At 29.5% G+C, this 12,955-nt stretch overlaps 1 protein-coding gene across 1 annotated transcript; it reads left to right on the top strand.

Annotated features, from left to right (window-relative positions):
• The first annotated feature begins 5,804 nt into the window (after positions 1 to 5,804).
• On the top strand, positions 5,805 to 8,187 carry LOC105114144 (inositol oxygenase 2). Its single transcript, XM_011010595.1, has 11 exons — positions 5,805 to 6,008; positions 6,129 to 6,246; positions 6,344 to 6,425; positions 6,521 to 6,725; positions 6,812 to 6,871; positions 6,965 to 7,017; positions 7,122 to 7,244; positions 7,367 to 7,436; positions 7,546 to 7,624; positions 7,742 to 7,823; positions 7,914 to 8,187. The coding sequence occupies exons 1-11, from the start codon at positions 5,975 to 5,977 to the stop codon at positions 7,938 to 7,940; spliced, it is 933 nt and encodes a 310-aa protein (XP_011008897.1). The 5' UTR covers positions 5,805 to 5,974; the 3' UTR covers positions 7,941 to 8,187.
• The last annotated feature ends 4,768 nt before the right edge of the window (positions 8,188 to 12,955 follow it).

The following is a 12,955-nucleotide window of genomic DNA, read 5'->3' as shown; positions in this document are numbered from 1 at the left end:
TTGTTGTTTATAATTTGTACAATTAACCTCCCTGTGGTTCGACCCTGGTCTTGCCGGGTTATTTATTACTTCGACACTCCTGCACTTGGGAGAAGACATCAATCTTTTAGTCGTTTCATAAGCCTCCAGTGGTTCTAAAAAAATACTAATTCATGATTATTAGAGAACAAACTTAATACCTAACCAATTGAGTTACCTTCCAGAATTTGCTAATTATTTATCTTAACTACCTTATTGATACAGAACACCCAGTAATATTTTTTTTTGGAAAATAAACCATACATCATGCATATAGAGTGACCCATACTAATCCATAGTGCTTTGTTTATAATATTTACTAAACTTGGCTTTATTCATCTTTAGATTATGGATTTTTTGGAAGTATTATAGTGATAGTTTTTTAAAGTATTTTTTAAAATATATTAAAATAATATTTTTAATGTTTTAAAATTATTTTTTTGATGTCAATACATCAAAATAATATAAAAATTTAAAAAAATCAAGCAAAAAAATAAATAAACCCTTTAATAATGAGGTCTGCTTACCGCGAGATTGATTGGCCACGGTCCACCAACAAAAAGCCACATTTTTGTTTTAATTTTTTATTTGTTACATCTTCTTTACTACTGGATGCTCGCGGGTGCTGGTACTTTGTGCAGTGTGCGCACACCTATGAGAATATTGCTCATCAATTGCATGCAATCATCATGCATGCTTGTGATTTTAACTTTTAAGGCCCTTTAATTGGCTACTTTCTAGAATTAAAGACGGTACGCTGAAATGCAAGCTGTACAGATTTCGAATTTATTATTATGAAAACCAAAAAAAAAACGTGTTGACGCAATTGCACATGCCCTTTCCTAATAAATTCCGTGCTTCATATGCTATAAAAGATAAATATTCCTTAATTTCAGGGGTAATTCATTTTTAAATTTATTGTAAATTTATATTATCATTAATTTTAAAATCTATAAAATTAATAATTAACTCAAAATCCCACATTAATAAAAAAGAATAAATAAATAAATAAATAGTGGAGGCAAAATGTGCATATCACTTCGTTACCCAGCCGACTGCTATATTTTATGACAGATATATCTGCCGGGCTGGCTCCCTCTAAGGTTAGCAACTTGCATATTCCAGCCAACGAGACAATTCCAAGAGAAAGTTACTGCTGCGTTAGATAACAAGCAAATGGCTTGATGACGTGCCTCAATCTGGACCGTCTGCTCCCCCCCACCTCCTCTACTGCGCGTCTAGGGGTGGTTCCATCCGGGTTGCTCGCAGGTCAGCCGTTGATCTCAAGCAACATCAACCAAAGCAATTTAAAAAAAAACCGGGGTATTTTTTATAGTCAAAGGGCTCTCGTTGTGGCATGACTAGATGCTGCGTCAGTGGGCCCTGAAACCAAGCTGTGTATAGCGAAATAAGATATGATATCCACGCAAAGCTGACTCAGGGATGAGCCACCAAATAGCCCTATTATTATATAGTTATAGGTTTCGAGCCCTTTATGTATTTAGTACAAACTCTTATCCTTGCATGCAAATAAGCAAAGTTTGAGAGGAAACATGGAGGCATGCACAGCCAAATTCAGAAGATTTATCGAAAGAGATATTTACAGCTCAATACTATTTACAGCTCAGAACACGAGTCTTAGTTAGCTATTTTCTTCTGTGGTAGTAAAAACGCTGCGTTTTCCATTAAAAAAGTGACGGTTAGTTGAACAATCATGTTATGTTGTTAGCTAGTCATGTTACGTTGCTTGTAAAAAATATAAAATAAAATAGGTTCTTTTTTTCCATTTATTTACATAAAAAATGAAGCATTAATTAAGTTTAAGGGTTGCCATGTATGTTTCTTTATTTACAAAATTAAAAACAATATACAAAGATTAGAAGAAAATAAAGAAAAGTCAAGAAGATTCATGAAATTTATTATTGGATATAAACTTGATAATTAGAGGTATGAAAAAGATGCAGTGATGATTAGATGCAAGAACAATTAGAAAAGTCACAAATATAAACTTTTTATTGGTTTCAAGAAAACCCCACCTCTCGTAAAGCGTATTTTATAAACCTAGATGAACGAATAAAACCTCGATTGTCTCATACTCTTATAAGAAGTGTACATCCTGACTCGAACTTGAAATCTGATATATAGATCGCAAGCCCTTTGTCATTATGCTATACCCCTTGGGGACACACAAACATAAACTAATATACCTTATTTATATCAAACAAGAAACATCATCGGTTTGATATATCATGTTGAATTCAGCCACCGCATGCTCACTATGGTACCAAATACGATACTTTCATATCACTATAGCAAAAAAAAGAAAAAACTCACATTAAATTACAATATTAATAGTAAAGTTTGGAAGTGAAAAAAACTTACATTAAATTACACTATGTTGTGTATGGAGTCATAATGCATATTTTTAATGGTGAAATCTGAAAGCAATTTAATATGGTGAATTTTCAGTTTTCAATGAAATCACAGAACATGCTTTTTAGGTTATATACAAACGAATTCAATCTTTTCGAGTTATTTGTTGCACTTTATTTTTGTTGGTCGGTGATACTCATGATTTATAACTTATCACTAGGGAAGTGTATGAAGCCAAAGTCCATGTCCTCATCTACAGTCATTTCATATCTTAATAGTTTGAGTAAGAATATATATATGTTTGTCTTTGACTGTTAATTAAAAAATTGAATTAGTTGTGGTCATTTGGATTTTGATACATGTTGTCTCAAAAAAGTAAAATTCTCAGATGAAGGCAACTTTGATAGAGAATATCAATAATTTTCCTATATATAGGATGGTTTTTTATTGGAGCACATATGAAAAATTATCATATCCAAACTATATGGAAAATAACAAGGCCTTTACATTAACAGATGGTTATAAAATATTTTTTTTAATTGTTGTAAGAGAATCTTGCCAACTAATCATAATTACAAAAAGAACGGACAAAACTTCTTTATAGGTAGAGTTGAAAGGAATGTTGTACCGCTGGTACTGTCAAGTGAAGAATTATATGATATGGTCTCACAATACGAGGGTATTGTGTTTGGTTTTCAATCCAGTAAGTAAAAATTTGTTGGTTTTGGTGTGATCCATAATTAAGTAAAGCGAAGTATTTTTTAAAATATTTTTTATTGGAAGACTAATCTCCTCCACCATAATTTAGATGTCATGCATATTAAAAGGAACATATTTGAAAATATTTTTCACATGGTAATGGACATGAAAGGGAAGACGAAGAACAACATAAAGGCTAGCATATGGAGTTGGTTTATGATGGATCATGGGTTGCTAAACTCAAAGCCAACTTCGCCTTTGACAATAATACATAATTACTTGTCTACCAATACCATAAGAGTCTATGTTTTCCTAATATATATACTTCAAACACATCTAGATTTGTAAATTTGGAGAATGACATATTATATGAGATAAAGAGTCATGACTGCCATGTATTTATACAAATACTCATTCCATTTACTTACCAGGATTTATTGCCAAAAAAGATATGAGATGGACTCACAGATATCAATCACTTTTTTAGAGGTATATACTCTAACAAGTTGGATACCCAACATATGGAGAAGTTGAAATGAATATCGTTCAGATAATCTCCAAACTTGAGATGATATTCCCCTTATCCTTTTTTGACTCATAGAATATCTACCCATACATTTACTATTTTAGGCAAAAGTTGGAGGACATATCCAGTACAAATGAATGTATCCATTCGAGAGGTTAAGGATTACACATGCGTCTTAATTAAATTTCTATTATCTTTATTTTTTTAATTTAAAAAATTAATTTGATTTCATGCACTATTCAACCTTTAAAAAAAAGACAAGGCACATATTAAGGCTTTGATATGTAAGGCTTATATTATTGAAAAGATCTTAATATTTATCTCGTATTATTTTGAGTCTCATTTGAGAACAAGAATTAAATGCATTCTAAGATATAATGATGTTAGGGAAGTTCCTTCGAGTGAGAATTTATCAATATTTTCCCATCCTAAATGATTTTATCAAAAAATGCAGTGAGGGAAAGGTACTCGATAAAAATCAAATTCAAACATCCATATAATTATGTGTTATTTAAATACGATAAAGTAAAACCTTTTATTCAGTAAATGAAATATTTACATCTTATTTTTAAATAATTGCTCTCTTATACTCTCATAAACTACTAAGGTTGACAATGTTGTTTCCAGAAAAGTGTGGGAGAATTACAATGCCATTAGGTAATATTGAATTCAAATTATGATTCTTTTTAAATATTAAAATTTTATTTTTTTATAATCTTAACTGATAATTTTTTCCTACAAACTAGGTTGCATGATTTCTATTATGAGATCTAGAAAAAAAAATTCAAAGAAATATGCAAAAGAAAAAAGTCTTCTAAGCTGGAAAGATATGGCCATGTAGAGTGATTTCAAAACTTTACATGTCTCAGAGGTTATTTGGGATGCTTATATTTAGCACGTAATGCATAAACGTTTCATGCAGTGATCACAATTCGGTATAGAGAACCGATCTAAAGAGATTCATGGTACCATCACCACACATATCAACGAATCTATTTTGTTCATTTTGCATACAAAACGGATGGTAAAATTATGTTTTATAAGACATATTTTTAATTATAGTGTTATATGAAAATGCTCAACTAACAGTAGCTTTCTTTTGTAGGCAATGATGCTTGGACGTGATTTAAGATTGATAGAGTGTTTTTTGTTGAAACTTACAGATGAAATGAAGATTATCAAAAAAATGTGCAACATCATATGAGTAGTTATGCTTAGAAGTTCTGGTAAATTAGATTTTAACAATTATTTTTTTAAATTTGTTGACTTTTTTTTTTTGCAAGAAACATATAATACCTAATTGTATGAGAGATATAAAGATGATCTTTCGACCCATCTAAAACTCAATCCGGATTTATGGTTGGAGTATGGATCGTCTAGCAAACCCAAAAAGAAATTGGGTTTATAATATCTCCAACTCTATGATCGATAATATGTAGACGGGTCATAATGTATCGATTGTTGTTTTCTTACAATCAGGATTGAACCAACAAGTTTCAACCATTCAGGCAGTTATACGAGAATAAGTTCAAGCTCAAACAATCTAATTTAGTGCTAAGATGGTTGAAATTAGGTTTGAGATCCACATGTGAGATAAAGTGAATGTCCTTGAGTAGTTGTTCATAACTCTCACCAGTATATGTTGTCTACCTCTACCTACTTCTCTGGCTTCTATTTACTAGATAAATTATATTCAATACTATTTTTAAATTAATAATAAAAATTTGATTTTTTATGTATTCTATATATTTTTATTCCTGTATTGTTTATTTTATTTAAAAAATATTAAATACAATACTAATTAAATTACAGATAAAATTTGCATCACTGGCGAACTAAATATTATGGATTCCACTAAAACTTATGATAGAAAATATTATGAATTTAATATTTCACAAAATATTCTATGAGTATTATGCAATATTCTAGTTGTTATAAAAGGCTATAGCAAAAATGTAAGAGAAAAAACAAAACAAAAATTCACCACAAATACCTCATTAATAACAAATATATTTGATACAGTCATGATGATGATGCTATTGTTAAAATACACGCGCCCGAAGGGGATGTGAAATTCATTTTGTGATAGGCATGAACTATCTTGGACCGCTTCCATCGGATTTTAAGAAGACTGAGTTAGGTAGATTTTCAATCGAGGACTCCAAATCTTCCAATTGTCAGGCAAGGACACTTGGTGGTGCTATAAAGGCCCCTCCAGCAGCAATCACCTGTGTCACATTCAATTCCAATTCCTTGAGTTCAGACATCCTTCTTCCTTCTATTCTCTGCTTCTCATTTCCATTCATTTTGTTTTTTCCTTTCTTCTTTCTGGTTCTTTGCTAATCATTTGGCGGCAACATGACTATCCTCATTCCCCAGCCTGAGCTAAGCGGTATCAAACAATTCTTGCTTCTTCTTCTTCTTCTTTTCCTTGAATTTATTTTTGGCTTGCATGAATTTAGAAGTGTTTCAGAAATATTTATTTATATTATTGTGGTGTGATTACAAGCAGAGGGCCATATCGACGATTATGATGCCAAGGAGTTGGTATTAGATGGTGGGTTTGTGGTTCCAAATAAAACTGAAGCATTCGATGCGCCAGAGATCAATTCATTTGGCAACTCCTTCAGGTTTCTCCTATTTTTCTCAATCTTGTTGAAAGCAATGAAGTGCTCTCCCTCCGTCTAATTATATATGCAATTAATGGTGACGAAAAATGTGCTGCAGGGATTATAATGCAGAGAGTGAAAGGCAAAAGACCGTGGAGGAATTCTACCGACAGCAACACATTAACCAAACATACGATTATGTAAGGAGATTTTCAAAAACATGGAGCACTAGTGGTAAAAGGTTTAACATACGAGGTTTGGATTTGACGTCATGCAAATGAATTAATTGATCCAGGTGATGAAGATGCGAGAAGAGTATGGGAAGCTTGACAAGGCTGTTATGAGCATCTGGGAATGCTGTGAGCTCCTGAATGATGTAGTAGATGATAGCGATCCGGACCTGGATGAACCTCAAATTCAACACTTGCTGCAATCAGCTGAAGCCATCAGGAAAGATTATCCCAATGAGGATTGGTTGCACTTGACTGCTCTTATCCACGGTATATATACCCTTCCCAAAATCCCTGATCTGTGCTAATCCACGTGATTTTAGATCTTTAATCATTCTTTCTTGGAGTGGTCTCAGATCTTGGAAAGGTTCTTCTTCTTCCTCAGTTTGGACAGCTTCCTCAATGGGCTGTTGTTGGTGAGCATCGTTTTTTGGCCATATATATGAACAACTGTTTTTATTTTTTAATTTACACTTTCTTGAATGCTCAATTTAAGTTTTATGTTTCAGGAGATACATTCCCTCTCGGCTGTGCATTCGACGAATCCAACGTTCATCACAAGGTATTTCTGCTTCTGAACATTTCCGGAAATCTTAGCGCTTATAGTAATTGTAGCTGTAAACAATCCAGTTAGACGCTGCTCAACTCTTCTATTTCTTGGTGCAGTATTTCACGGACAACCCTGATTTCAAGAATCCTGCGTACAGCACAAAGAATGGAATTTACGAGGAAGGCTGCGGGCTGGACAATGTGGTGATCTCATGGGGGCATGACGACTACATGTACTTGGTATTATTTTTCCCATTCAAACCCCTACAAAACCTTAAGTATCATGAGACGTTTTCAAGTACCAAAACAATGGCTGCCTTTGTTCCTGATCTCTCTTCTAATTATTAATATTTAAATATTAGGTGGCCAAGGAAAATGGAACCACTTTACCCCACGCTGCATTGTTCATTATCCGATATCACTCCCTCTATCGTAAGTGCTATGATCTTCCTTCCCTGTTTATGTTTCATGCAACCAGTCGTCAATTACTACAGATCTGATGAATCCATTAATTAACGTAAGGATTTCTTGCGCGATGTAGCTTTACACAAGGCAGGAGCATATAAGCATCTGATGAACGAGGAAGACGAGGAGGATTTGAAGTGGCTCAACATATTCAAGTATATATGCTTGATTTGATTCACCGCTTTGCATTGATTCTCATTTCTTTCCTTGCAATATATCCGCTCATGGCATTAGCCAATCTTAACTTCTCGGACGTTGTGAATGATTTGCAGCAAATATGACCTTTACAGCAAGAGCAAAGTTCTTGTCGATGTTGATGAAGTCAAGCCATACTATCAATCTCTGATCAAGAAGGTGAGTTTTTTTCCTTCTCGAGCTGGTTTTCTAAATTTCTTAACTTCGTCGGTAGCGTTAATCTTATATATTTAAATAATTTCGTTGCAGTATTTCACGGAAAAGCTTAGATGGTGATCAATGGCGTGGATTAATTGTACATCATGGGAAAGGCAGGCTGATATTGATGGGCATAATGCATCGGGATTGTCTGCATGGCTACGAGGCCAGAGAACAACTTAACAGTGAATCAGTCATGCTTGCTTTTTCACCGTCAACAAAACAAGAGATATTGAAAGATTATATGTTTGGTATTTGAAATTTAAATAATTTTATGTAAGTTTGATAATCCCTCATTAAAATATTCGATTTTTCCTATTCTCAAGAGGACAATGTTGAATTCTCCATATATATACTCATTAAATCCATGAGCTACAAGTTACAAGAAACCACACGCTACAAGAAGAGTAGTTTTTACCGACAAAGATTAGTGACGAAACTATATTTTGTTGCCAATTACGGATACAATCAGCAGTGAATTGTCTGTCGCTAATTACAGATGGAATGGCCATGGAAAGGATACCATCACTAATGAGCTCGGGAGAAATGCATGCATCCCAATTCCTTGAAAGAAGCTCTCTAATATCAACTCTAATATCAGCCCAAGAATGGTTATATCACGTAATTTAATTAGTTAAATTTTAAATTTATTTTTTTAAAATTATAAATTTAAAAATTATAAATTTTACAATTATTAAAAATTTATCTATTTATTAACTTTAAAGCATTAAAGAATTAGCCCAAATATATATAACCTAATCTAAACACCCATGGTTACCAAAAAACCAAAAATTAGCTCTATCACAAATTACTCGTCTGCCTTGTAGAGGAGGACTAAAAATGATTTTTATCTGTAATTTCTTCTAATATAGTTTACTAATTTTAAATTTTGATTTTTAATTTTAAAAATCAATAAAAAAGTTTTTTTGTTATAAAAAAAAAGTTAATTATTTTTATTAGTAATTCCATTGGTAAATAAAATTCCCTCTAATTTTTATCTATATGTGTGTGTGTTCACTCTCACTCCCTTTTATCCCATTATTTCCTTTCACGCTATCTTTTCATTCACTATAACACCCAACTCTTATTTTCTTCATATTATGTTTCTCTTTTATTTTCTCTTGATATGTCTCAATCAAATCAGCCATACTTTTATAATTTTTGTCTCAATTCACATTTTTTTGTCATCATTACTTTCTCTCTTTATAGTTTTTGTTTTTTTTTTTACTCTTCTTTTTCCTTTTCTCCTTTTTAAGTGTTTTCTTTTCCCTAATTTCTTGTATTCCATCTTTAAAGTTATTTTTTGTAATTCCTTTATGTTAATAGATATTTGTAGCTAATTATATTGTTTTTATATTGTGAGTAGTATGTTTATGTTTTCATTGATTGTTGTCAAATTTTGTTATTGCTTTTATGCATGTAAGATTATATGTGATGATGAAAAATTATATATTTATTTATTTATTAAGGATTGTGATGAATTTGTTGTTTTGTTTGTAATATTGAGGGGCTCGTGTAGTTTTTGGAATTAATTTTTATAATATGACACTTTCTTCATTTGACATAAGTTCAAAAAAAAAATATCAATACTGAAAAGAAAAATATTTTATTTTTAATTTCTAATAGAATTTTTAATTTAAAAAAAAATCCATCAGAAAAAATTGTACTTTCACGCTAACTAAATCATCATATGGACCCATCAACCCCATATGCAAGTTCACTATGATTAGTCAAATGGACCATAGAACACAGTCATCAATGTTGACAAAGATCAGTCATACAGACTCTGAAAAATAATATATTTTCAAATAAAAAAGATTTTAAAACATTATTATCAATGCACTTTCAAACATATTGGTGGGTCTTCCAGCACAGCAGATAGAGACGTGGGGCTGAAATTATTATGGGGAGCCAAGTAAATGATTTTTGAATTATTCTCCTCCTACAATGCAAGGGAGCATGAAGCTCTCCCAGCCAAATGTCTCGATGTTTATCCCCTTCAGATGCACAATGGCTCTCAGTTTATTATGGGATAATACGAAGGCAAATGAGCTCTCTATGATCAAATCCCAGCGAAGAACACTCTTTCACCTTGTCAATAAAAGGGAAGAAGGAAAAGTGGTTTCAACCGTCAAGATCCCTCAAAAAGAAAATGGCAAGGCTGGTATCTTATCAGCCAATAAAAATTCATGTTCGTGACTAAGTTATTATTTATCTATTAATTTTGGTATTTTATTTTTATTAGCTTAGCATTAATATTATTTTTATTTTATAAAATTATCCTTATATATATGCGTTCACATATAAATACTTATTTAAAAAAACAATATTGACAAATTTTCATCATACTATATATATTTTTTTTATTCTATAAAAATAGAGTTTTATATAAATACTTATTTAAAAAAACAATATCAACAAATTTTCATCATGCTATATATTTTTATTTTATTTTATAAAAATAGAGTTTTAGTTGTTAGGTTGACGTGTCACCTATTAAGAATAAAATTGAAAATAAAATTTGATTAAAAATAATTGATATAAATAAAACAATTGCAATTAAAAGAATAATAATTGCATCAAAAGAAAAGAGAAATTAAAGAGTTTATATAATTTTTTACATAACCAATACGCAATCTAATTAAAAAAGAGAAAAAAAACACTTCGTATCACATCAAACCTCACTACTATATATACACCATCCAGGAAAAAAATAATATCTAGATCATTAAATGATATGGTAAAAGCTTAATTTCAATTATTGTTGTCAATTGAACACACTGCATGAAGACAATGAAGTGGCTGGTGTGTGTCGATAATCTTTTTTTTATATACACAAAACTAAAAATGTCTCTATGAATAAACAACAATAACCAATTTTTTTTATTGAATTACAATTAAGCCCTTAAAGTTAAGGCTAAAAAAAACTTAAATGGCAAGGCAACGAAGTAATTTAACTATTCATAATATATATATATATATATATATATAAAAACAAAAATGCTCTTAGGGTTAAATAATAATAACAAAAAAGCCATTAGAAAATGACAATCAAGCCTATCAAATCAAGACTAATAAATTTACATAGTAAGGATACTTGCGTAATTCATCCGTTCATAATTTTCTGAACCAAAGATTCTAATTGTTTATTTTCTAAGGGTAATACATAATTGCACTATTATTAAAAAAATTAAAAAACAGTGCTACCTCAAAACAAATAAAAAATAATAAATTGATCACGTACAAAGATTATGTTACTTCTAAAGCAAAGCTTTAAAAATTAAAAGATGAAAGATAAAAAGATAATTTCACTATATTTCTAGTTACATTACATTATGGATGAGCTACAATGAAAAATCCAAGTGGTTTAATATTTCATTTAATATTGTTTAAATTGTTTATTTGTAGGAAATTATATCTTTATATTGTTTTAGATTAAAATAAATTTCATATTCTAAGAATTATAAGTTGTTACAAACTATTTTACATTTACTAGTTATGTTGTAGTAATTTATTTATAATTTAAATAATTGATCTGATTTTGAGGAAATATTTGCATCAAATTTAGAAACAAAGAATGCTCATTACAGCGACTACAGCAGGGGTCGCAGTGAAATGCGGACAACACTATTTCTTTAACAATGCCTCGAAACTTTAGTTTTTTTTAAAAAAAGATATTCATTTTTTTGTGTTACTATTTACTTCTCGTTTATACATTCGTGTACACTGAGTGTCTCTAAAAATTATAAAGAAAAATCCTATGAGAAACAATTTAAAGTGACAAATAAAAAAAATTAAAGCAAAAGGGATCAAAATAAACCAACAAAACCCCACCGTTAAAAATGCATAGAAAACTCTAGTTTGATTTTTGAAGTTTCGATTTAAATTTAATTAGTGCATGTAATTTTTTAATTTATATTTTCATTATAAATTTTATTTTTATCATATTTTAATCTCGAATTTTTATGAAATAAGAGTGAAAATTATTGAAAAACAATAAAAAATTTAAAAAATAATTCAATAATATTCTAACCATGTAAAAGACTAATCATAGTATTAATAGATTTGTTTTTAAAAATTAAATTCCATGAAAATAGTTTGAATTTTTTGTCATAAAATAATAGATTAAAACTCAAATTTTTTTATTTGGTATACTTTTTTGGTATGTATACTTGTTTTTCTTACTATGTTTTAAGGTTAAAACAAGTTTAATTAGATTATTATGATTTGTTTTATATGTTTTTAAATGAAAATAAGTTGAAATATGTATTTTTAATCTAAAAAAACAAAACAAGGTGACCAAAATTGAAATTTGATTATGCCTCATCATCTATCATGACAAATCAAATGTCATCTATTTAAATAAATAAAAAATAAAAATAAAAGGGTAAAGGATGAGGGCTTGACATTGCAGGGCTGTACATGTCTATGTTTGTTTTTTAATACAGGTTTAACGCTTGATCTTTTTTAGTATTACCTCTCTTTTTTTTTAATCAATGTTAAATAAAATTCATTATAAGTAAAATATTGAATTATATTAACTAATTTTATCACAGTTGTCGTATAAGATTATCATTTTTTATGATAATATTAATAATTATTTTTTGAATTATTTGATATGAATTGATATAAAATATGATATGTTGATGAATATTAAATGAAAGTAGTATTTATATTTTTGTTAATGTTTTACATAATTTTTTCATATTAATTGTTATTTTATTTCTTTTGAATTATGTTTTTTTTTTGTTTTAAATTAAAACTTGCCTTTACAATCAATATATTTTTATATATACAAAAAAAAGACAATAATTCTCATAAAAAAAACATGTGTTCTGTCAAGGTGAAAAAAAAATAAATAAACAAGAGAGTTTCAATTGAAGACACATATTTTTTCCTGTTAATGAAAATAATTGAAATTTTTATAAATATTTATTTCAATGACTTTTAGTTTTTTATTTAAAAAATACATTACTAATAAAAAAAGAATCACATTAATAATATATATATATATATATATTTTAAGAATCTAAGTATTTATATATATATATATACATAAATTATAAGAAAATTAATTTTGAAAAATATTTTGA

This window comes from Populus euphratica, unplaced genomic scaffold (genome assembly GCF_000495115.2).
Source record: "Populus euphratica unplaced genomic scaffold, PopEup_1.0 scaffold495.1, whole genome shotgun sequence".
Taxonomy (NCBI): domain Eukaryota; kingdom Viridiplantae; phylum Streptophyta; class Magnoliopsida; order Malpighiales; family Salicaceae; genus Populus; species Populus euphratica.
The sequence above is the reverse complement of the archived record's forward strand: the minus strand, read 5'-3'. Positions and strand labels throughout refer to the sequence as shown.